We start from the raw sequence: 25,677 nt of genomic DNA, 5'->3' as shown, positions 1-25,677 counted from the left end.
CCACATCATAATTTAAAGGCATGAAGTGGCCTTTCTGTTTCCTGCTGCCTTTTTCACTGATATAGTGATGCTATGAGAATGGGGGAAAATAGTCAACTTGTCATATTACTAGCTTCACACAATCTCACCCATAATCAGTCTGGGTTCAGGCCTGACTATGAATCTGAATCACCTTCTCCATTTATTGGGAGAAAGACAGGGAGAGTTCTTTCTCAGTCTCTCAGCAGCTTTTGATACCATGGACCATGGCATCTGTCTGTGCCAACTTAATGAGATAGGTATGGTAAACACGGTTTGACAGCTGTTCCCACCTTATCTAGAAGGTGGGTTTCAGAACTTCCTCCCATCAAGGCAGATCTATACTATGGAAGGGAGTGGGTGGCGCTGAGTTCTAAATCACTGAGCCTCTTGGGCCTGCTGATCAGAAGCTCGGCGGTTCAAATCCACGCTCCAGTGGTGAGCTCTTATTGCTTGGTCCCAGCTTCTGCCAACCTAGCAGTTTGAAAGCATATCAGTGTGAGTAGATAAATAGGTACCGCTGTGGCAGGAAGGTAAACAGTGTTTCTGTGCTCTCTGGCACTCGTCATGGTGTCCCATTGTGCCAGTAGTGGTTTAGTCATGCTGGCCACATGACCTGGAAAGCTGTCTGTGGACAAATGCCAGCTCCCTCGGCCTGAAATGAGATGAGCGCCATATCCCATAGTCGCCTTTGACTGGATTTAACTGTCCAGGGGTCCTTTCCTTTCCTTTTACTTACTATGGAAGTAATGAAACTTAATCTTCAGGGCCCCTAAACCAAGAGGGACCTCAGAAACTACCTAAGTCCATGTTGCTTTAAAAAAAGGAATTTAGTAGACCCAATTTGAGTCACATGGCTCAAATTGATTAATTTTTGTTATATATCTTTCAACAATCCCAAAATTTGAGAGTCAGTAGCCCAGATGTTGTAAAGGTTATTTTAAACAACTCAATTGAAGAGGCTAACAGTAGTTACACAGACTTCGTTCCTGGTTGCAAAGGAGCCCCCATAACAGTTCCAGCTTCAAGGTCCCCAAAATGTAGGCCCACTGCTGCCTCCCATTAAATATTTGACTGCCCATTGTCTGTTGCCTTTTCGACTCCCGCAGAAGATCTTCCTTTTTCAGCAAGCTTTTTGAGCAGAGTTCTTTCCCAGTCTGTGGCTGTATTATAATTGTTTTTAGATGGTTGTAGAAGTTCCAGTTCCTTTTATCTCTTGCCAGAGTGTTGGACCAAGACTGGGATGAGGAACTTGTGGCTCTCCAGATTCTCTGTTGGACTCCAGTTCCCATCAGCATCAGCCAACATAGCCAGTGACCAGAGATGGTGGGAACAGGAGCCTAGCAATGTCTTGAGGACCACAGGTCTCCCATTTCTTAACCAGGTCATAGGAAACAAGATTTTATTTTATTTTATGGCATTTTAGGCCAGTGTCTCTGAGTCTAACTTACCTCACAGGGTTGTTTTGGGGATAAAGAGTGGAGGGGGGTAACCATATACCCCACTGCCTTGAGCTGTTGGAGAAAAGTTGAAATATAAATGCAATAATAAATAAAATAAAATGTGAATGTTTACATTTTAATATTTTAGTGTAATTGAACTGTCCCTTCCTTTGTTCTTCTTCCAGCATATTTCACTGATAATATTTTAAAGCAAAAACAGGCCAAAACAACAACAACAACCCTCTACTTTGTTTAGGTGTGTGATTAAAATTGTATGTTTGCAGCCATGAAGAAAACAAAAGAATAAAACCTTTTATCTTATTTGCGGGGGGGGGGGGGGAGAGAGAGAAAATATGTTGAATAATAAGACTCCTGCTGCAAGCAAACAGGAAAGCCTGAGGTAATATGTGTGACATTAATACTGTTTTCGATGCCACAATTGGTTTGGGCTTGTTGGAGGCCCCTGGAGCACCACTGAATCACAGCTCATGGAATTGGTTTCTGTTTTTACAGACTGAGGATTTAGACAGGATGCAGCAATGAGGCTGAATCCACCGTCTCTTGATCCCTGCTCATTATAGCTGAAGGGATTGACTGGATGGGCCAATGCCTCATTATGAAGATCTCCTGCCTGAATCCAGAGTTTTCAAAAAATGACCATCCACTCTCTAATATTTCCTCCCTGGGCAACATGATCAAGAGGGTGCTGGCCTGCCAGCTGCAGGTATACTTGGAAAAAACAGATTAGCGGTATCTAGATCCATTCCATTCTGGTTTCAGGCCCTGTTTGGGCACTTAAACAGCCTTAGTCACCCTTTATCAGGCGAGAAACTGGGAGACTGTGACCCTGTTGGTTCTCCTTGACCTCTTAGAGGCTTTTGACACAGTTGGCCATTGTGTTCTTCTGGAGTGACAGCAAGGAGGTGGGAGGATTACCCTTGGGAGCTGTCATCCAGCGATTTGGAGGACGGTGTCTTCTGTATGCTGATGACACACAAGCGCTTTCTCTCTCTCCCCACCCTGTCACAATCAGGAGAGGCAGTGAAGGTGCTGCACAGGTGCCTGGAAGTAGTGATGGACTGGATGAAGGCCAATAAACTGACGCTGAGTCATGTTAAGAAAAAGTGTCATGGGTGGGTGGTTCCCAGGTCTGAGAATTGGGTGCGTGATCTGATCTGGGAGGGGCAGCCCTTCCTCTGAAGGAGCAGGTTCATAGACTTTAAAGCTTCCCACCTCAGAGATTTAATGAATTTCCACTCACTCAGATTTTGCTGTGGGTTATAGAGGGTTCCATCATTTGGGGGGAAGTGTCTGCCCAAATGCGCAGGTTAACTTCAAAGGCAAAACCATTGCCAGCTTTATAGCAAAAGGAGCTCCTTAGACCAATGCTGGGCTGCATCATGGCTGTGAAGATGTCAGTTCTACCAAAATTTCTCCCAGTCTAAGGTATTGCTTTTCAGCTGAAGTGATTAGTACCTTTTATTAAGGATTCCATGAGCCTTTCTTGGGTTCAGCTTGAAACACTGCCTCCTATACCCACAATTAAATTCCTGCCATTTCTAAATCCCTCATAGACAATGATTCACAAGATTTCTAACTCCTTCCTGTGCGTGACTCTCTACAAATTTGGAAAAAAATGGCCATCAGGAAGGAACATTCCCTCTTTGCTCCATTCCTGGATCATAAAGAGTTTTGTCATCCTGATAAACAGAAGCAGTTCCAGGGATGGGAGGACTAGGGGAGGGGTTACTCTGACTTTGGAACTTTTTTTATAGAGGCATTCAAAGCACTTGCTCTAAACTATATGGCAAGGTTTAAAGGTAAAATGGTTTCAGATTGTGCAAATAAAAGCAATGGCAGCCCAGGTTGCACACAGAGGTGATTTGGTACGCAGTCTTTTTTTTTTTTTTTAATTATTAGTATTTTCCACACAACAACAACACGAAAAATATAGAAAAATAACAATACACAACACACAAAAACCAACATTCAAAAACTAAAGAAAGCAACAACTAAAAACAAAAAACACAAATCCATATCTTACAAGTTAATACTATAAACACTAAAGCAACAACAACAAGACATTGACTTCCACCGATCCCACAGCACCTCCTTTATCTCTCATTGTGTCTTCCTTTTTTCCTGTTTTCCTTATCATCTCTATCCTAACATCTAGATATAAATCCCTCTTTCTTATCCTTTCACTTCACAAGGTTATTCCAGACTCAGCCAGATTTCTGTCCTCAAACCTTGACTTTTGAGGAATTCGTTTAGGCACTCCCATTCTTTTTTTACTTCGCTCTTCACTTTTTAACCAAATTGACAGACATAATAAAACAAAAACTAAAAACAGGTATGCAGTCTTTGACATCGAACAAACATTTTTGCAATCAATCTATTCCTTCCTTGAAAGGTGTGGCTTCTCTTATTTGCCACTGGTTACAGGATGGGGGACAGTAGTAGTCTGAAACTGGCAGGGGTGGGAGACTGGATTTGATGATGAGGTATGGAAGAAGATCTGGTCTCATCCTCCACTGAAAACAGTCTTTTCTAAAATTCAGGAAGCATCCTTAAAGGTGCTCCTGCGCTTGCACTGGGCTCTGGTTCTGCTTTCAAATATGCTAAGCACGGCTTCCCCACAGTTTTGGAGGGTGTGTGGAAGTCATGAATCCTTTTCTACATGTGGTTGGAATGTGCTTTAATTCACAGGTTTCATTCAGAGTGGGCTGGTGCTTAGTGTGGGGTCAGGACTTAATTTTGTTAGCACATTATTTTTGCTGTTTTCCTGTTTATGTTTTTGTGTTTTGTTGCTATATTTTTGTTGTTATATAGCCTGTTGAATTATAACGGGTTTGTTTAACTTTACCAAATATTTCTTAATGAGATGCTCTCATTAACCTATTGTCTAATTTTTGTTATATTTTCATTCAATTATGCATTTTCTTTTTCATGTTGTTAGCTGCCTTGAGCCTAGGTTACTGTGGAAAGGCAGCATACAAATAAATGATGATGGTGAAGATGTTTTCCTGGGTGTTCACCTTGGCCTCTGACATAACCACCCAAAAAACCAGCCTCTTTGACAGTGCAGTGGCATTGCAAGCCTCTGAAAGTGAAGACAAGCCTTTTCTGCATCACAAAGACTTCCTCTCCTTGAAGACACATCTAGAGATAGCTGCTCGTTGGAAAACCTCTGAAGGACCTTCTAAAGAGGGGTGGTGGTGGACTTCAGTATGGGACCACCTCGCTCTCTCTGAGCAACCTTACTTACCATCATAGGGTAGTAAAAGGAGCTGTCAAACAGGTCTGACATGATTGTGTTCCCCTTTACTAGTTACGTCAACAAATCTCTCACTCCACCGCATCCTCATTCCTCTCTGTTCAGGGGAAATTTGAAACTGTGAATATGTAATATAAAACGCCTGGTTCCTGGTCATGAAGTTAAAGTCTTTGTTCCTTTTTGTGCTTTCATGTTTGTGCTGACACAACTTACCTGTCATTCTTAATCTGTAGCATTCCTTTGTCCACTGACTTGTTAAAATGTAATAATGGTATCTGACAAAAAAAGGGGGGGAAGAACATGTTTGTAACCTGGGAGGACTCCTGGATTTCAGCTTGTCACTGAAGTGTCTTCTCTGCTTATGTCCAGCTTAGGCTGGTTCACCAGCTACAACTGTTCCTGGATCAGGATATTAAGCTCAGTTGCCCATGCCCTAGTGGCCTCCCACCTGGACTACTGTAATGAGCTGTACGTGGGGCTGCCCTTGAAAACAGTCCAGAGCCTGCAGCTACTGCAGAATGTGGATGCCAGGTGAGTAAGTGGTGCTACCATATGAGACTATGTGTTGTTGGTCCTGAAAGCACTGCAAGGGTTGCCAGCAATCTACCGAGCCCAATGCAAGTACTGGTATATAGTACTAGCATATACAGTGGTACCTCAGGTTAAGAACTTAATTCATTCTGGAGGTCCGTTCTTAACCTGAAACTGTTCTTAACCTAAAGCACCACTTTAGCTAATTGGGCTTCCTGCTGCTGCCGCGCCGCCGTTGCATGATTTCTGTTCTCATCCTGAAGCAAAGTTCTTAACCCGAGGTAATATTTCTGGGTTAGCAGAGTCTGTAACCTGAAGCATATGTAACCTGAGGTACCACTGTAGTACTAGCATATATAACCTTTAATGGCCAGGTACCCAAGTACCTCAAAGAGTGCTTGCTCCAATATCAACCATGTCGGATCCAACAATCAGCAGGTGAGGCCTTGTTGGTGGTGCCGTCATGATGAGCTTTTCAGTGGCAGTTCCTTGTTTGTAATGCCTTCCCTGTTGACAGAGCCAGCCCACCCATAAGGCAGAGTGAAGCAGCTGCCTCAGGCAGCAGAAGCAATTCAGGTCAGGGAGGTGGTGGCGGCGGTAATGGCAGAGCAGCACAGTGTTCCACTGCCCAGCTTTGACACTACTGTAGTCTCCCCTGCCGCAAGGGGAAGAGAGGGACCACAACAAAGCTCTGAGGGGAGGCGTTCCACTGCCCAGCTTTGCTGCCAAGCAGGCAGGGAGATTTGGCAAGGTAAGGAGAAACCCTTGCTGAACTCTCCCCGCCCTGCGTACGCCCATTGCTGTGGTGAGGCTTTGCAATAGCTTCTCCTTAAGGAAAAGCCGTTGCAAAGCCTCACTGCCGGGGTGGGGGGAGACTCTGCAAAGTTTGCCCCCCAACCCTACACCCAGTGGCAAGTCTTTGCAAGGGCTTTTCCCTGAGGGGAAGCTCTTGCAGAGCCTCATGCCCCCACCTAGCAGTGGCAGTGGGACGTTCTGCCTCAGGCTACGAAATGTCTCAGGCAGCTGCTGCCTGGTAAATTGCATCCATCTTTGTAATTATTAACTTTCGGAGGAATTTGAAAACCTTATTTTCCCAGGCATTTGGTGACTGAAGGATACTGTTCCTGGCAACCCTGAGCTCGCTGGATGAAATAATGTTTTTAACTCTGTTTTCACAATGTTTCCAACTGTACTGTTTTGAGATGTTTTCATTGCAATTGTTTTGGAATGCTTTAACTGTTTGCAGGATGCTTTTAAACATTACTATTGCTTATTAATTACATTTATATCCTGCCATTCCTCCCAAAGGAGCCTGTGGTAGCATTTTATTTTATTTTTTAAAGTGAGTGTTTGCTGCCCTGGGCTCCTTTGGGAGAAAGGGTGGAATAATAATAATAATAATTTGTAAGCCAAGGACTTACTGTGCCATTTTCGAGGTGTAAAGGCAATATTACCCTGAAACACCCAAATGCCATTGTACTCAAAAATGTTTTCCAAGAAGGTGTGATTTATGGATGTACACAGGACCAGCCCAAGATGTTTTGCCACCTGGGGTGAATCATAAAAGCAAGCAGCCCTTTCATGTCTCATTCCACCAAAAAAACAGCATGACTTTGTCCCATTCCTAGCTGTAAAGGTAAAGGTAAAGGGACCCCTGACCATTAGGTCCAGTTGTGGCCTATTCTGGGGTTGTGGCGCTCATCTCGCTTTATTGGCTGAGGGAGCCGGTGTACAGCTTCCAGGTCATGTGGCCAGCATGACTAAGCCGCTTCTGGCGAACCAGAGCAGCGCACGGAAATGCCGTTTACCTTCCCACTGGAGCGGTACCTATTTATCTACTTGCACTTTGACGTGCTTTCAAACTGCTAGGTTGACAGGAGCAGGGACCGAGCAACGGGAGCTCACCCAGTCGCGGGGATTTGAAGTGCCGACCTTCTGATTGGCAAGTCCTAGCTCTGTGGTTTAACCCACAGCGCCACCAGCGTCCTAGCTATAGAGCACAATAAACCTTCAAAATTCAGGGCAACAATCGGAAATAAGCCCTGTATCCCAATCAACCACAACTTGGGCATAATGCCTGCATTATAAAGTCCACATGTATGATGTCACTTATGAGCCCTCACTGAAGCTGTTTGCAGGATGCAGGGCTAGGCTGGGTGTGAGAGGAGCTGTGAGGCCTACACTCAGCCACTGGGCCAGCCACAGCACCATCCCCAGCCTCCTCTGAGCCTCCATGCTGCCCACCCAACTTTCACTGGCTACGGCAGCCACCACTGCTGTCAGCCAGAGCAAGGCACACGTTGCTTCCACCTTGGGTCACACTCAGCAACACTGCGCAAGAGCAGCCACATCTTATACCTGCTTTGTCTGAAGGGAGTCCCACTGAGTTCAGTCAGGGATAGTCCACTCGAAGTAAATAATGGGGCATTTTTACTAGAGAGGAAGGAAGAAGAAGGAGAAGGAGAGAGAAGAAGGGGAAAGAAAGGGGGATAGGAAAAGAGAAAGAAAGAAAAGGGAGGAAAGAGAAAAGAAAGACAAAAAAGGGAAAAGAAGAATAGAGGGGAATAGAAGAGGAAAAAGAGGGAGGGAGGGATTGAGAAAAGAAAGGAGGAGGAAGGAAGGAAGGAAGAAGAAAGAGAAGAAAGAAAAATCTAGCTGGCAAAAAAGTACCTATTTCCAAGCATCCAGTTGAAAGTGAGGCTTCCTTCCAGCCTGCACCACCATATGCTAGGGGTTTTTGTGAGGGAGGGAGGCTAATCTGTTTTCCACCCACTCAAGCTCTATGGCCAAACAGGATCACAGTTTATAGACCGTGAAATGTTAAAATTGGCCCTAAAGACTGCTGCTGGGTGGGGGCAGGTGAGCAAACTACCCAGGAGGGAGCCTTATAAAAAGAGTGGTGGGGACTAGACGGCTCCCCCTCTCTCAATATCCATGAAAGTGGCCTGTTATCATGCTGCACTTTTAAACTCGGAAAGTTTATGGCCTGCCAGGCAAATTAAGGACCAGACAGGAGTATGCCAGCATACATGGAAGCCTGGCTGGGAAGAACCTTGGCTGGCTCGGCTTTGTCAATGAGACCCATTCATTACAGCCCTAGGATATGGAGCCGGCAATGATATATAGACTATAAATTTCCGCCCTGCCCACCCACTCTGCTCTTCTTCAAGCCCCCACAGTTCAGGCCACCCACATTCTTCAAGGATTGGGGGAAGGAAAAGAGAGAGAAAGGAGAAAGGGGTCCTGCATCAGGAGGCGTGAACTGGGAGGGAGGGCAGGAGATGTCAAACGAGCCCAGATCTCTTTGAGCCAGGATCTCTCCCACGCACAATAAGGTGGAGCATCAAAGAACTGCCTCCATGCTCTCAGTCTGCAGATGTCAATCAGCCCAGTCAGGACAAGAGGAATGGAAGTGAGCTAGGACCCTGATCCAAATCTGCCACCCCTCCCATTCTGCCACTGAAGTTCCCGCCTCACCTTGGCTCATTATAGAGTCAGCCCTGGGAGTACAAATGCCACAAACCAACGTTCCCTCCAGATATTTTGAACTACAACTCCCATCAGCCCCAGCCATCACAGTCCAAAACATCTGGAGGGCACCAGGTTGGGGAAGGCTGCCATAAATGACTGTGCTCAAGAGTAAAGCAGAAACACTTTTTGCCATGGGTGCAACTACTCTCCCTTTTGCTTCCAACTCAGGCTGTGCACACACAGTAGGTTAAAGTGGATTCAGTGCATCCCAGGTGGATATAGAAGCAGCATCTGGAACTCCAAACTTCATGCTGTACTTGATTCTAGAATCCAACAAACAATATTTCTGTATTTTATGCTTCTGTGTTCACATTGCTGTCAGCAGAACGGGGGAGGGCCATTATTACTGTTGCTATATTTGTATTATCTATGTTTTGCTATTTCTTTCTACATGTGCACTAGAAACTTGCATTATATTCCACTATAGTTCCAGATGTGCCTTTTATGCCTTGTGAAAGCTCAGATACAATGTGGAACTTAACAGTCAGGGGAAAGTCCTGAAAATGAAATACTGTATACTGCTGTGTGAAGGCAGCCAAAATCGGATATTTGCGAACAACATGCGCCTTAGTGCTCTGGTGTGCACTACTACCACAACTCTCAAAAGATAGCAATTAGATTTACAGCTGCTATCAAAGTTACTTATCTGCAGGTAGTGACACAGGCTAGGTGTGGCTGCTCATCAAGCCATCACCAGGGTGCCAGGAGGAAATAACATTTCAAAATAAAAAGAGGCACCTCCCACTGATCAAAGTGTATAGGCAGTGGCGTAGCGTGGGGGGTGCCAGGGGTGCCGGCCGCACCGGGCGCAACATCTGGGGGGGGCGCGCTCGCTGCCTCCGGAGTCGCCGAAGAGCCTCGGGCGCAGGCTGTAGCGGAGCCGCATGTCTCGCGGAACCGCCGAGCTGTGCGCGCGTCCGGGCTGAAGGCGCCCGGCAGGCAGCGGCTCTCAGCGCTCGCCGCGGAGGACGCGCCAGGCAGCCCCTCCTCACAGCCCCGCCTCCGCCGCTGCTGCTGCAGCTGCTGGGCCGTTGCATTTTCCTCGCCTCTCTGTCCCCCTCCTCCTCCGGGCAAGCGGCGTCGTTTCGGCGGCAGCGCCAGTGGCAACTCGCAGGTTAGGGGTTAGGGGGGGCGCAAATTACTTGCCTTGCCCCGGGTTAGGGGGCGCAAATTACTTGCGTTGCCCCGGGTGCTGACAACTCACGCTACGCCGCTGTGTATAGGTCAATTAATGTCATTCAGGAAGTGATTTATTTATTTTTTAGAGAAAGAGGAGCCAGATTGCTCACCATGAACTTTTCCATTGTTCTCTTAGAATGACAGTGGCGCCCACCTGAGAGGTGCTGGAGCTGAGTTCTGGTGAGCAGTGGCTGGGGGGGGAAAGCCCTGTCTCCTGGTCCTTCAGATATCCAGATGCCAGATCTTTCATGGCTTTAAAGGTAAAAAATGAGAACTTTGGATTGTTCTCAGGAATGAAGGGGCAACCAGTGAAGATAGTATAAAAGTGGAGATTTATGTCCCCCAAATTCTGTACCAGTTAAGAACCTTGCTGCAACGTTATGAGCTAGCTGATGTTTCTGAACACCCTTCAGAGGCCGTGATAAACAGAGCGTGTCACAGTGATCCAATCTCAATGTAACTAATGCGTAAGTAATAACATAAAAAGAGCCTGGCTGGATGGGTCAATGTCCCATCTAGTGCAGTAACCTGTTCTCACAATGGTCAACCAGATGCCCATATAGGAAGCCACAAAGCAGAACCTGAATGCAACAGCAGCACTCTCCCCTCTTGTGATTTCCAGCAACTGACAGTCTACCGGCATTATGGCTTTATCATCTGACTATGGAGGCAGAGCATAGCCATCACCACTAGAAGCCATTGATAGTCTTATCCTATGTGAATTTGTCCATGCCGTTTTGCCACCTGAGACAAGCAAGAAAATGGACACACAGAAACACCCCGAAAATTATGGAAAGTGAGATTGTTAAGGGGGCTGGAAACCATTGCTCTGTGAGGGGTAACTGTCTGCCAGGACTAGATCACTAAAACTCTTCCAGCTAGGGGAGATAGGGGGGGGGGAGTGCCAGGAGACAGAGGCAGCCACACAGCTGGGTGAAGAGCAGCTATGGTAACAGGAAAGTACTGCTGCTAAGGGGGTGCAATTAAGGGGGAGCACCATGAGAGGAGCCGCAAAATGGCTGCCACCTTTCTGGAGCTTCCAGTAGGAAGCGAAGATGCTGCTGAAGAGCTGCTGCTCCAAGGGGGCACAAAATGGCAAGGAAAAACACAAAAATCTAGCTGCCAAGCTGCTATAATGCCCACAACAGGACTAACAGGACTCTCTCACCTCCAGTCAATCCTCTCACACACTAGACCTGATCAACAGGATGAGGGCAGCAGAGAGGAAACAAAGTGTGGAGAAAAATGAGAAAAGGGGTATTTTTTCTCTTAATGAGGAAAACACAGAGAAGAGTTGTTCTTCTCCTTTCACTCTTGCCTTCCTTCTCTTGCTTCTCTGCAGCCCCACCAGCAATGAGCAGTGGCAGGAGCAGAAACAGCCATGGCTGGCAGGCAGGCAGGCAGGCAGGCAGGCAGGCCAACCCCTCACCTGGCTCTGTGACGCATAGGCCACCCACTGAAAATGCAACCACAAGATCAAGGAGGACACCTGTCTCTACCAGCCCTGCCCTCCACCAGCAGTCAGTGGCATGGACCTGCTCCTACCTGCCTGGAGCCACCACCAAGCGGGGCTGCTTTCTGGGAGGAGAAGAAAGCCACCAGGTGAGTTGCCATCAGGTGGGATTGCATCACTCTTCACACACATACCCTCCCCGTCCCTCACATTTGCCACTGAAATTGTGCCCAGGCCAGGAGAAAGAGGAGGCATCACCTCTGTGTCCAAGCATGTAGGAGACAAGAGGTGGGTGGGGCACCCAAATCCAAGTCTTCTGTGCACATGCACGCACATGCATAGACACCCTGAGTGCTGCTTGAGGAGACCTGCCTCAACAAAGCTCATGGTAGTGCAGGCCCTATCTCTAATGGGAGAAAATGCTATAATTTAGCTTTGCATTGTGTGAAGAAGCACTTTGTTTTGTCTGCCCTGAACATGTCAACATTCAGCTCTACCATCTATAATTACGTACATGTCAATATCATGTCCCACACCTCCATGTTTGCCTTTCCGCTAAACTCAGCTGCCCAAAATGTTGCAACCGTTCCTCTTGCAGAAGTTTCTCCATCCCTTTGATCATTTTGGTTGCCTGCTTCTGAAGCTTCTCCAGTTCTACAGCATTCTTTTTGAGGCAACGCAACCATAACTGTAATGGGCACGGTGCCCTAAGAGATACAGTGAACCCAAGCAGCTGATATTGTTCTGTGGCTCCTCCCAAGCTGTTATTTATTGACTGTAGGGTGGCAAGTACACCACAGAGTTTGCACCTGCTTGTCTGTTCCTGGTGCGTCAATCCAAGAAACCGATCACTCTTTGCAGCAAGTAGAGGTTCCCTGGAATTCCTCTTTTGCATCACCTGCTGCAGGAAAAGCTTCAGGGCCACAGGAGAAACTTCAGCAAAGGGAGGTGTAGTCCAGCCTGCCACACACCAGGATGCTCCTGAAAGCTGCTTGCCTGCTCCTCTCCTGCCTCTTGCTCTGCTCAGCAGATCATTATCAGCAGGAGGCAGAGAGAATCATGACGACATCACCTGTGATAGATGGGTAAGACCACACTTCCTTCCTATGCCTTCTGAGGGAAGGGCCATACAGAAGATCTCATGGTCAATCCAAGCAGGGCTGGGGAAGGATCCTGCCTGAAACCCTGGGAGAACTGTTGCCAGTCAGGGTGGACAGAACTGAGCTAAATGGACCAATGGCCTGACTCAGGAGCAGGTAGCTTCCTATGTTCCTAATTAGGGTTCAAGGCAGGCTCAGCATGTGGCCAGAGGGGTCATTTAGGCCTCAGGAAAGGTACACCCTGAGGTGAGACACTTCAGACTGCCCTTTGGGCAATGGTGGGTTCCTCCAGATCTTCAGTTGTGGGGAGGTTCTCCATGGGGTCCCAAGCCTCTTACTCTAAAGAGGTCTTCCCAGAGTCTGGATCAGATGGGATACTGTCATCAGATGGGATACTGTTTGCATTTTCAAGGGCCTTTTGAAACATCACAGAAGGGCTGGTTCACACATTGTCCTCCAGAAATACCTTTTATTTATTTTTTTATTTGTTTGTTTATTTATTTATTTTATTTTATTTTTTCTGAAAAAAAACCTTCATTTTTCCACGGTGGTTTTTTTCTTCCCCCGATGGTAAGCCCCACCGTGGTGCACGCGGTTTACTCGCAGGTAAAGGTGCACAGCATCGCCCCCCCTCAAGCCCACCGCGCCCGGACCCCGCCTGCCCGCCCTCCCTAGCAACCCGCTTCGCGCGCGCCTTGTAGCAACCACCCCAACCCGACCCTCCTCCCCCCTCCGACCCCCGTATACTAACCCAGAAATACCTTGTTGTAAAAGCAGTAACCCTGAGGAAGGAAGGATGCAGAAGGTGCCTGAACTGGGAAGGTCCAGAAGGGATTGACTCCCAGGCTTTTAGGGCACTGACCTGGAGGTTTGGGCTTAATAGCAGCTGTAGAAGCTGTTCTCCAAGTTAATCATTAGCAGGCAAATGGGCAAATTACTGCCCTTTGGTGCCATTCAAACCTGTCATTCTCTCTGGAATAAGAACAATAAGTACAGCTAGGTGGCCTTGCAATTGTGAAATTAAGAGCTCTTGCCTCCCTGCCAGGCCAAGCCCTCTGAGATATTGGCACATCTCAGAGGCCTCAGCCTGCTGCTTTCTGATTCCAAAAATTCTGCCATATAGGACACAGTGCCAGGGAATGTGGTGGTGGTGGTGGTGGTGTTTAAAAGTGACTTAGGCAAAGGAGCATCTGAGCATATGCAGGGCAACTCTCCCATCTTGAGAATATCCAGTTTGGGTACTACCATGTTTATTGAGAGAAAGCTCTAAATGGCTACTAGACACGCTGGTTTTGGTCTTCTTCCAATGTCAGAGCAATATGCCTCTGTCAACCAGTTGTTAGGGTTTACAAGTAGGGAGAGTCCTGTTACACTCAGGTCCTGTTTGCCAGCTTGCCCTCAAGGCATCTGGTTGGCCACTGTGAGAACAGCTGGACTAGATGGGGCCATGGCTTGATCCAGCTGAGGCCCCTGATGGTGTTACTGTAGTTTAAGGTATTTACAGTGGTACCTCGGGTTACAGACGCTTCAGGTTACAGAGGCCGCTAACCCAGAAATAGTACCTCAGGTTAAGAACTTTGCTTCAGGATGACAACAGAAATCACGCGGGAGCAGCGGCGTGGCGGCAGCGGGAGGCCCCATTAGCTAAAGTGGTACCTCAGGTTAAGAACAGTTTCAGGTTAAGAACAGACCTCCAGAACGAATTAAGTTCTTAACCCGAGGTACCACTGTATATGCCACTTAATTACCAAAGTTTCTAAGAGGATAGGCATTCACGCAGGAGGCAAACAAGACTGGAGAGTAAAAGTCCGATCAGCATGCCTAAGAGAGCAAGAAATGAGGCCATGGAAGAGAAAAAGGCAGCAGTCCTAGCAACCAAGAAAGCAATAAGAGCACTAACTAGGTGCTTCACTTGGGAAAGAATCATACAATTCTAGAGTTGGAAGGGACCCTCAGGGTCATCTAGTCCAATGCAGGAATTCTTTGCAGTTACTCGGAATCATTAAGGAAATTTGACTAGACTTTGGCCCTGCATATAATTTCCAAAGCATGGCCATTTATGTCATTATTATGACCTAATCACGATGTCTGTAAAAACTGGGCTGGCCCATTGCCAGTTTGCTGCAAAAGTCAAAACAAACCAAGAACATGAGAAGAGCCATAAAACTGAATGAGATCAAAGGCCCGTTTAAGTCCTACTATTCTCACAGTTGCCAATCAAATGCCTGTAAGAAGGCTGCAAGCAGGACCTGAGTACAAAAGCGCTCTCCCCGTTTGTGATTCCCAGAACCTGGTATTCAGAGGCATTATGCCTCTGAGAGTGGAGGTAAAACACAGCTTTCAGGGTCAATGGCCAATGCAAGCCTTATCCGCCATGAATTGGTCTAATCCTCTTCTAAAGCTGCCCAAGTTGGTGGCCATCACTGTGTATTCCAGGGAGTGAATTCCATAGCTTAGCAAGACGCTTGCTTCACAGAAACTGAATGGTGTGGCTGCTGAGTCTTATTTCCGCTCTAGTGACTGAATAGTGCTTGCCTGAGGACAGCAGGCTAGTTGCAGGGGGAGGCAGGGAGAGAGACAAGCTGAGTAACATACAAAACTCTGTCCTCCAAAGGGGGTAATAGAGTGGCAAGGGTGGGAGGCTTAGGAGGAACAGCCAGGGGACTGCTGCTGCTGCTGTCCCCCAAAAGCACATTCACCGCCTCAAGAAAAATGCAAACTGTAGTTTACCCCTCACAGAGTTATAGTTGCTAGTTCCCTTAACAAACTACAATTCACAGGATTCTTTTTTTTTGGGGGGGGGGGACATACTTTAAATGCAGGGTGTTATGTACAGCCGTCACCTCAGCGTTAAGTGGTTTGTGGGTGGTTAACATGGGTTTTGCAGTTTTGTCATGGTGTGCATGTGTGAAATGGCCTTTTGGGTCAGCTCAGGATCATCTCTTGAGAGTGCTACTGAAGTCAAGGGGATCTATCACTCTTTCCATTCCCTTTGCGAAGTATTTCCATTAAAGCTTGCAGGGTCGATTTCCATGTCCTTGTTCAAAGGAATCCCATGAATGATTGACTTAGAGTTACTGTCTTTCTTTTCCTCCTCCTGTAGAAATTGAGTTTTAGCATGTTCTCTTTCTCTGTGTGCCCTTTTAAAGCCTTCAGAAGATGTACACCTCCTAATGGCTGTAGAAAAAACTAATGAGCGCATTACCCTGTCATTAAGGCTGCTGTCCTACAAATATTTACTAGAGAGTAAGCTCCATTAAACACAGTAGGACTTACTTCCACATAGTAATGGTGAACAAGCTTAATTCAATTTGCATTCACAGGCAAACTCACCTTATTTGCACTTTTGGAAACAGTATGAGAACTAAAACTCACCCTTCAAAATTTGCCTTTATCCAAATTTTGCTACACAGTCAACAGCCACATAATGTGAACAAAAATGCATACAAATGTATGCATATAAGTGCATATAATAGTGAAAATCACATTCCAAAATGCATTGTGTTACAGAAATTTGTGTAAGGCAAAATAGCATGTTAAAATGTGTAGGGAGCAGGGAGAAATTCACACAAAAATGCTGAGGTATTTTCAAGAGAACTTAGAGATAAGAAAAAAAGTTTCAAACTCATGTGGAAATGTAGCAAACTGAACTTAAGTTTGGAAAAGTGGGAAACTGAAAGAAACCAAAATTGGCATATTTGCCCATCCCTGCTTCCAAGTCAGCATGCATAGGATTATGCTGTGAATATCCTTTTCAGAACACAAAACACAGCTGGAAAGTTAATAGCAAGTCCTATTTTCACAAAGGGCTGGACAGAGTAACAGACTGGAAAGTGGAAATGTCTATCTTAGTCATTTATTTTCCTTTTTGAGGGTAGATGGTAACGGGAAAATAAAAGTCATATACAATGACTCACAAGCTCTTTTCTTTTTTATTCCTTCCTGGGAAGGTGAGCATAGGACTGTTTCCAAAGTTGAAAAGTTGGAGAAGTTCATTTATATATAAGCTTCGCTCTACCATTAGACAAAGTGAGGCGTCTGCCTCAGGCAGCAGCAGGTGTTGAGGTACAAGGGTAGCAGTCCTCTGGCTGTTCCTCCTAAGCCTCCCACCCTTGCCACTCTATTCCTACCATTGGAGGATAGAGTTTTGTATGCTACACAGCCTGTCTCTCTCCCTGTATCCCCCTCCAACTAGCCTGCTGTCTTCAAGTGAGCACTATCCAGTCACCAGAGCAGAAATAAGGCTCAGCAGCCATACCATTCCGTGGAGTCGATGGGTCAGGAGTAAGCAGATGACTTGCGAAGTTATGGAATTCACTCTAGAATACATTTCTTGGCCAAACCATCCTTAAAGTGGAATAATCCAAAGTTTAGGATTGTGTTCACAGCAATATGCAGGTATCACACAGCTGTATTTCTCCTTTTACATCTGCACGTGTGGCAGCAGATGTGCTCGCTTTATGTCTGGCCTCAGTAATGGACTGGATGAGAGCCAAGGCAGATAAAACTAAGGCATGTTTAGTGGGTGGTTCCCTGGACCAGATGGGTAGAATGCTGGTTGCACTGGGTACGGTTACCCTTTCTCTGGAAGGGCAGGTGCATAGTTTGGGCGTATGCATTGGATCCACTCCTATCATTTGAGGCTCAGGTGGCCTTGATGGTGCCTTCCATCAGCCTTGGCTGGTAGCCTAGCCATGCCCTTCTCTGGACAAAGGCAGCCTAAGTTGTGCAGTGCTGGGCCTGCTGACTTATTGTTATTTTACTTTCTCCTGTTCTAGGCACAATGACTTACCTTGGCAGTTGCTGAAAAAATTCAACAACCAACTGTCTCTGAAGTCTGCAAATCTGACCACGCTGAATGACACTCACACGAACATCCCAAAGCTGCGTCTTGGACACGTGGGAGCACAGGTACAAACAGTGGGGAAGAGACAGAAAAATAGAACAGGTGAAATGTGCACTTCTGTCAAACCATTTGGTTATTCGGACACTTTGCAAGTTTCCAACCCCTACAGGTTATTTTTCAGAGAAAAATATTTGGTAATGCATTTGTGTTTTCCCATGTGCCACAATATCACATCAGTACAGCAAGTATACCACTAAGTGGCTAACTTAATGCTACATTGGTTGTGTTCAGGCTCTTTCCCAGCTGCCAGGTGGCACGGGTGGTGCTGTGGTCTAAAATACTGAGTCTCTTGGGCTTGCTGATCAGAAGGTCAGTGGTTTGAATCCACACAACGGGGTGAGCTCCCTTTGCTTTGTCCCAGCTTCTGCCAACCTAGCAATTTGAAAAGCATACCAGTGCAAGTAGATAAATAGATACTCCTATGGTGGAAAGGTAAACAGCGTTTCTGTGCACTCTGGCACTCATCTCAGCCCTCCGTGCCCCAGTAGAGGTTTAGTCATACTGGCCACTGACAGGAGCTCGTCCTACACTTGAGTAGGACCCTGGCAGAGACACATGCCCAACTGGCATGTTCCCTCCCTCCTGGTCGATCATTCAGGAGCTTCAAAAGCTTTCTTCAGCCCGAACATCACAGCGACTGATGCCAACAGACACACTTAGGGATCCACAGAGTCCTCGCAGCTTGCGTGACAGACCTTAGCAACTCAGCATTTTGGCTAATCTACTTTATTTACATATAAACACACACGGAGCACTGCAACATGGCTCCCTCTCTCTCTCTAGCATCAGATAGCAAAGAGAAAAAGAACAACGGACAATAGTCCCACATCACAGAACACAGTAACACAAACATCCGGTGTCCGTCACTTCCCACTTTGTGGAGTCAAAACATATACCATCATGTGATAGACAACAATCCCATGACTGCAATCACGGAGCAGGAATTCTAACAGCCACATGACCTGGAAAGCTGTCTGTGGACAAATGCCAACTTTCTCAGCCTGAAGCGAGATGAGCACCGCAACCCCATAGTCGCCTTTGACTGGACTTAACCATCCAGGGGTCCTTTACCTTTACCTTTAGTGTATGAGAGACCCATTCTGTGGAAGATGAAACTCCACTATATGCTCACTTTCTTACCACAAACAACACACAGAACTTCCTGTCCCTGCACTCAGTGCAAAACCATATGTGGACTAAGCGATTGGAGCAAGCATTGTCTTGTCAAGATTCTACAGACTGGTTCTCCCTCACCAGAAGTTATAATGTTTGATGATGTTCCATGGCATCCCAGCAGCTCATTCCATGGTTGGGGGGGGGGGGGAGTGTGCATGAAAGAGGCAGTTTTCCTAGCCCTTGGAAACCTTCCTTTTTGCTTTCCTCTCTCCTTGCTCAGTTCTGGGCTGCCTATGTGCCCTGTGAAACCCAGAACAAAGATGCTGTCAAGAGAACCTTAGAGCAGATTGACGTCATCCATCGCATGTGTCACCACTACCCGGAGGACTTTGAGTGTGTCACTAGCAGTGCAGGTAAGAGAGGAAAACAACCTAGACAAGAGAGCTTCTCCCAGGCTGGAGATGGGTAGCCCAGGATGGGAACACATTCATTCAGTGTGACCTGCAACAATTCAACACAGGGCAAGACCTTGACAAAAGTGAGAAGGGCAGGGAGGCTGGCTGCTGCCCCATTCCTATCTGTGATGGAGCAGGAAGGCCAGTGGGGCTGCCGGATTCAATTGAATACAGGCTACCATTCATAGTAGGGACAATTTCAGCAGGTGCCACATTCCCCATGGTTGTGCTTTGGTGGTGGGAGAATCATAGAATCACAGAATTGCAGCGTTGGAAGGGACCCATAGGGTCATCTAGTCCAACCTCTGCAAAGGATTCTCCCTGAGGAACCTCCTGCCAACAGAGATTCATCAGGTGTGCTATGTACCAACTTTTAAATGGCTGCTGAAAACTATGCAGGCAATTAAGCGTACATCCCCAATAATGGTCTATTGATTTTTTCCCCCGTTTTTATTTTTGCTTTTAACTTGCTTTTAACTTTTTGTGATGTTATTGATTGGTTTTATGTTTTTATATTGTTGTATACTGCTGTGATATATTTTAATGATGCAGCCGTATATAATTTTTTAATAAATAAAGCAAGAATCACAGCTTAAGAATTTCTGACAGATGGCTATCCAACCTCTGTTTAAAAACCTCCTGCAAAGGAGAGTCCACCACCTTCTAAGGTAGTCCATTCAGCTGCCAAATAGCTCTCACCATCAAAAGAGTCTTCCTCATGTTTCGTCAGAGTCTCCTTTCTTGTACTTCAAATCCATTGGTTTGGGTTCTACCCTCTGGAGCAGCAGAAAACAAGATTGCTCCATCTTCCATGCAACAGCCCTTCAGGTATTTGAAGATGTCTATCATGTCACCTCTTAGTCTCCTTTTTCCCAAGGCTAAACATACCCAGCTCCTTCAGCCATTCCTCATATGGTTTGCTTTCCAGACCCTTGATCATCTTGGTCACCCTTCTCTGCACACATTCCAGCTTGTCAATGTGCTTCTTAAACTGTGGTGCCCAGGACTGGACACAGAAGCAGCCCCTGCCAAAATTCTCCCTACTATTGAAGAGATTATATTCCCATTGAATCCCACAATGGGTTACTTGGTGATAAGGGGCTGATTTAGAGTGCCTCCGCCTCCCACACCTGTCCTGACCCCACCCTCTGCAGATTCCTCATATCTTGTTTGGTGTTAGAAGCCCACAGGAGATGTTTTCCTTGCAGGTATCCAGAATGCTTCCATCAATGGACGGGTGGCCAGTCTGATTGGCATGGAGGGTGGGCACTCGATAGACAGCAGCATGGCCGTCCTGCGCACCTTCTACCAGCTAGGGGTGCGCTACATGACCCTCACCCACAGCTGCAACACACCCTGGTAAGACTGCCTTTGCTAGAGGCTTGCTTTGTGCCTGGTCTCACCAGGGCATACAGTAGTCTGCTTTCAATATCGGCCCAGCACCAGAGCACTGGGCAAATGTGTCTGAGCAAACACAGAATGCAGTTTATTTATTTATCAGAATATTTATATACCACTATTCATAGAAATACAGTCATACCTAGGCTCCCGAACGCCTTGGGAGTCGAACATTCTGGCTCCCGAAGTGAGTGTTCCGGTTTTCGGGCGTTCTTTAGGAAGCTGAATGTCCGGTGGGGCTTCCACAGCTTCCGATTGGCTGCAGGATCTTCCTGCATCCAATCAGAAGCCACGCTTTGGTTTCGGAAGTTAAACAGACTTCCGGAATGGATTCTGTTCAACTTCCGAGGTACGACTGTATATCAAAGCGATTTACAACATTACATTGTAATGCAATAAAATAATTATTGGACTAAAGGCTAAACATAGCCTTTCTCCTGCTCTGTGTTTCTGTTTTAGTCTTGTGGTTTAGAGGAGATGTTTTGGGTGAATGTAATTTTATTTGAGGACAGAAAGGGGATATTTGGGATTATGCACCTATCTACATGCATCCCTTATGAACATGCATAAAAGATAGTGTGTATTAACCAAAACTTTTATAACGTTTGGCAGGGCTGATAACTGGCTGGTGGACACCCCGGAGGAGGAACCAGTTCACAATGGCTTGACTGAATTTGGGAAGGTGAGTGGAAGCTCTCTAGCAAGTTTTGATGGAAATATATGACATTCCTCAGTCTGACTCTCATTCTGAGTCTGTTTTCTCAGCCCTGCTGGGAGATGCTAGGGATTGGACCGTCTGCATTCAAAGCAGATGCTCTGCCACTGAGCTGTGGTCCTTCCTGTTTGCTCAGGTTCAACTCCCAATGTGACAATTGCATGAGCCCCTGTCACACTTTAGCAAGCTGCTAACCCCCCCCCCATAGCCTGATTTAGCTAAGGATAGGAAGAAAGTGGATATGCTTTGAGTGATATCATCATCGTCATAGAACCACAGAACTGGAGAGTTGTAAAGGATGCCAACAATAATCAAGGCCAATTCAGGAATTGGAGGTAAAGAATCCCTGACCACCCAATCTCTGTTTGAAAATTTCTTCTGAGGCAATCTACTCCCCTGTTGGGCAGTGGCTCCTCCTCCTCCTCTTCTTCTTCTTCTTCTTCACCTGTCCTTCACCATCAGATCCCAGGGTAGGGTGCAACAATTTAAAATTCAGAATTAAAAAGTTAAAACAGGCTACATTAACAAGAATAGAGTGGGCCCTGTTAAGTCGTGGGTTGACATAGCAGCCGGCACAGCGATTTCTTCAAGTAGCTCTTTTATTCTGGTAAGCTGGAATAGAACTGCCTGCGAACAGCTCAGCCAGCCTGTATTTATAGGCAGCCGGCTGTCAACATTGTAACCACAACAGCCCAGAGTTCCCGCCTAAAATAACTGCCGCGGACCTGAGTGAAAACTATCTACAGACCTGAGTGAAAACTATATACAGTATCCCCCTGTTGGCCCAGGGTGAAACTACACTACATAACACCCCTCCCCACCGAGATAAGGCGTTAGTTACAATCGTAATGGTTTCCTTATATACAGCACTACGCGTAATGGTTCAATTAGGCACAAAAGCATATCGGTTACATTTCCCATACTTAGACCAACAGTGATACCTGTCCAACAACATAGTCCTTTAAATAAGTTGGGCGCTTGGAAACTCTGCCAGACCGCCGGGGACTGGTAGCCAAGTCCGGAGGGCCACGCAGTTCTCGCTGAGGCTGTGGTGCGACCCTAGGTGGCGTTGGAACCAACTCCCCTGGATCCGCTGCTGTGGGTGGAGCCTCCGCAAGTGGAGTGGTCTGAGTCTGTTCTGAAACGGCTTGGTTCGGCTCCACGCTGGCAGTTTGCGAGGGAGGTGTAAGTGGGGCCTCGCCATCTGTACGTGTCTCTTCTGGAGCCGCAAGCGCAGTTGGGGGCACCTCGGTAGTGTCCAAGTCCCCAACCCTGCGCCTAAGCTGGTCTATGTGCCGTCGCCACAAGCGTCCGTCTTCGAGTGCCACCTGGTACGAGCGAGGTCCAGTGACTCCCACTACTGTGGCTGGCACCCAAGGGATGTCCCCCACATAGTTCCGGGCAAAGACTGGTTTCCTGGGACAAATGACCGTGGTGCGTTGGCACAGCCTGGGGGTTCAGCCACGGCAAAGTCTGGGTGTAGCCGGTCGAGCGGTGACCTGAGGCGGCGGCCCATAAGCAGTTCAGCAGGACTCCTCCCTGTGGCCGCATGAGGGGTGATGTGTTGCACGAACAAGTATTCGGCGACCCGCTCATGCCAGTCTCCCCGGTCCAGGCGTGCCAGTGCCTCTTTTGTTGAGCGCACCATTATTTCCGCTTGCCCGTTGCTGGATGGATGAAAGGGTGCCGTTAGGGCATGGCGGAAGCCCAGTCCCAAAAGATACCGCTCAAACGTGCCTGACGTGAACTGCGGTCCGTTGTCAGAGACAAGGACATCAGGACACCCATGCGTTGCAAACAGGCCTCGCAGCACCCGGATGACAGCTTCGGTGGTGGTGGAGGGCATCAGGGCGACCTCCAGCCATTTGGAATAGGCGTCCACCACTACCATAAAGGTTCGGCCGTGAAAGGGGCCAGCCAGATCGATGTGCACCCTCGACCAGGGTGTCTTTGGCGTCTCCCAGGTGTGTCCCTTAGCTGCCGGTGGTGCAGGCCTCGACTCTTGGCACGCTTGACAGGCGGACACCCAGGCAGTGATGGCATCGTCCATATTAGGCCACCAGACGTAACACCGAGCCAACGCCTTCATTTTGACAATTCCCGGGTGGCCAACGTGCAGAGCCTCCAGGACGCGCTGACGGAGTCCCTGGGGAATCACGACGCGGTCTCCCCACAGCAGACAGCCGCGATGAGCTGAGAGTTCATGTTGTCTGGTTGCGAAAGGCTGGAACTCTGATGCAAAAAGCCCTTGTGGCCACCCCCTCCACACCCAGTTGAGCACCCGGCTGATGGTGCGATCCTGGGCAGACGCGGAGGCCACAGTGGCAGCCGATACAGGCGCTGCCGGAAGATCCTCAATCAGAAGGAGCGATGAAGCTGGAGCCGGGTCTTCCACAAATGCTGGAAGAGGGCAACGGCTGAGGGCATCGGCATGGCCCATCGATTTCCCCGGGCGATGGATGATCCGGTAGTGGTAGGCAGCCAGGAAAACAGTCCATCGCAGCATGCGTGGTGAGAGGACCGGTGGAGTTGGACGATCACCGGCGAGGAGGCCCAGGAGTGGCTTGTGGTCAGTGATGAGGTCAAAAGTCCTGCCATAGAGGTATTCATGGAACCTCTTCACTCCAGCCACAAGTGCCAATGCCTCCTTGTCGAGCTGGCTGTAATTCCGTTCCGTCGGAGATAGTGTTCTGGAAAAGTAAGCGAGCGGTGCTTCTCTTCCATCTGGAAAACGGTGACTAAGGACAGCACCTATGCCAAAAGGTGAGGCGTCGCAGGCAAGGACCAGCGGCCTGGATTCACTGTACTGTACCAGCACACTGTCTGAAGAAAGGAGAGCCTTGACCGCGTTGAAGGCCGCCGTCTCCCGATGACCCCAGGCCCAAGGCGTCTTAGTGCTAAGGAGTCGGTGAAGAGGCTCAGCCACTGTGGCTTTGTGGGGCAGGAACATGTTATAAAAGTTCAGCAGCCCCAGGAATGCCTGCAACTCCGTTTTGTTCTTTGGGGTGGGGGCCTGCTGGATAGCGCGGATCTTGGATGTGGTTGGATGAAGGCCAGAGGCATCGATAAGATAGCCCAGGAACTCTACCTGTGGAACGGCAATCTGGCACTTCTCCCTCTTTACCTTGAGCCCGGCCTCCTGGAACCTGGTCAGCACGGCACGGAGGCGCTCGAACAGCTGCTGGTGTGAGTCTGCAGACACCAAGACGTCGTCAAAATATGGTACCACGCCCGGAAGCCCTTGCAGGAGACGCTCCATAATGCTTTGGAAGATGCCAGGAGCCACACTCACCCCGAACTGCAACCGGCGGCAACGGAATGCCCCCCGGTGGGTGACGATCGTCTGGGCTTCAGCAGTGGCATCATCGACTGGCAGTTGTTGATAGGCTTGGGCAAGGTCCAGCTTAGCGAAGACCTTACCCTCACCCAGGGAATGCAGCAGGTGTTGGACAACAGGAACCGGATAAGCGTGCTGCTGAAGTGCCTTGTTGATCGTGCACTTGTAGTCAGCGCAGATTCTCACCGATCCATCTGGCTTGACAGGCGTGACGATGGGGGTTTCCCACTTTGCATGGTCAACCGGCTCCAACACTCCTTGGGCGATCAGTTTGTCCAGTTGTTCGTCCACCTTAGCCTTGAGAGCAAAGGGAACCCGGCGTGGCTTTAGCTTGATGGGGGCGACTTTTGGATCAAGGCTAAAGGAGATGGGCGTACCTGTATATTGCCCCAAGGTGCCGTCAAAAACCTCGGCAAAGTCTTTGACCAGACCCTCAGTCTCTGCGTTAGAGATGCAGTTGATGCCGGTGACTTCCAGGCCGAGGGCATCAAACCAGTCTAGCCCTAGGAGGCTTGGCCGCTGACCTTCGACCACCACCAACCGGAGTAGGCCCGAAAAATCCTTGAAGGCGATCCGGAACCGGCCAACGCCTACCACGGGAACGTCGTTTCCCTGGTAGTCTCTCAGGTGTACGCGGTGAGAGTCGAGTTGCCTTTTGGACACTCTGGGTACCAGTCTTTTGATGGTGCTCCATGACACGATGGACAGGGAAGACCCGGTGTCGATCTCCATGTCGCATGGAGCTCCTTCAATGAGCACCGTGACGTTCAGCTTGCGTCGCGTAGGCGAGTCGGTTTGGCCAATCGTGGTTCCAGATGGGCAGCGGCAGTTGGTGAGAGCGAAACAACTTTCCTTGGCAGACTGGAGTGAAGACTTGGACTTGCGAGTCGATGAAGGGGGGGTGTCAGACGGAGCCGATCGGCAGACCTTAGCGATGTGGCCCCTTCTGGAACATTTCCTACAGATGGCGTCTCTGAATCGACACTTGGCACGGGAATGGTTGCCTCCGCAGCCAGCACATTCCGGTTGGCCCTTGGACTTCTGTTGGAACTTCCTGCGCTCCCGCTTTGTCTGGTGCACGTCATCGTCTTCACTGGAGGATGCCTCATCACTGCTGGCCTCTTCATGATGCACCGGAACTGGCTCCCTAGCAAGACGCGGGCTGCTGGACTTGCGGATCTCCTGGGCGGAGCGTTCAGCAGCTTCTGAGGCCACAGCC

The 25,677-nt window shown here is 48.2% G+C and overlaps 1 protein-coding gene and 1 long non-coding RNA gene across 2 annotated transcripts in view; one reads left to right on the top strand and one right to left on the bottom strand.

Moving 5' to 3' along the window:
- Positions 1–1,468: 1,468 nt before the first annotated feature.
- LOC310711714 lies at positions 1,469–5,014 on the bottom strand. The gene is made up of 3 exons (XR_014528615.1): positions 4,951–5,014; positions 4,729–4,834; positions 1,469–1,532 (listed from the first exon to the last, which is right to left on the bottom strand). It is a non-coding gene; the product is annotated as an uncharacterized lncRNA (long non-coding RNA).
- A 7,020-nt stretch (positions 5,015–12,034) lies between these two features.
- Positions 12,035–25,677, top strand: part of DPEP1 (dipeptidase 1) — a 23,413-nt gene continuing 9,770 nt past the window's right edge. The window contains exons 1-5 of the mRNA XM_083513779.1: positions 12,035–12,516; positions 17,310–17,442; positions 18,834–18,966; positions 20,217–20,367; positions 21,019–21,088. Coding sequence (XP_083369905.1) covers positions 12,407–12,516; positions 17,310–17,442; positions 18,834–18,966; positions 20,217–20,367; positions 21,019–21,088 — 597 coding nt within the window. The 5' untranslated portion in view covers positions 12,035–12,406. The remainder of the gene's footprint in view (positions 12,517–17,309; positions 17,443–18,833; positions 18,967–20,216; positions 20,368–21,018; positions 21,089–25,677) is intronic.

The sequence above is a fragment of the Podarcis liolepis genome (genome assembly GCF_965112155.1).
Source record: "Podarcis liolepis genome assembly, chromosome: 7".
Lineage (NCBI taxonomy): Eukaryota > Metazoa > Chordata > Lepidosauria > Squamata > Lacertidae > Podarcis > Podarcis liolepis.
This window is presented reverse-complemented; position numbering and strand designations above follow the sequence as displayed.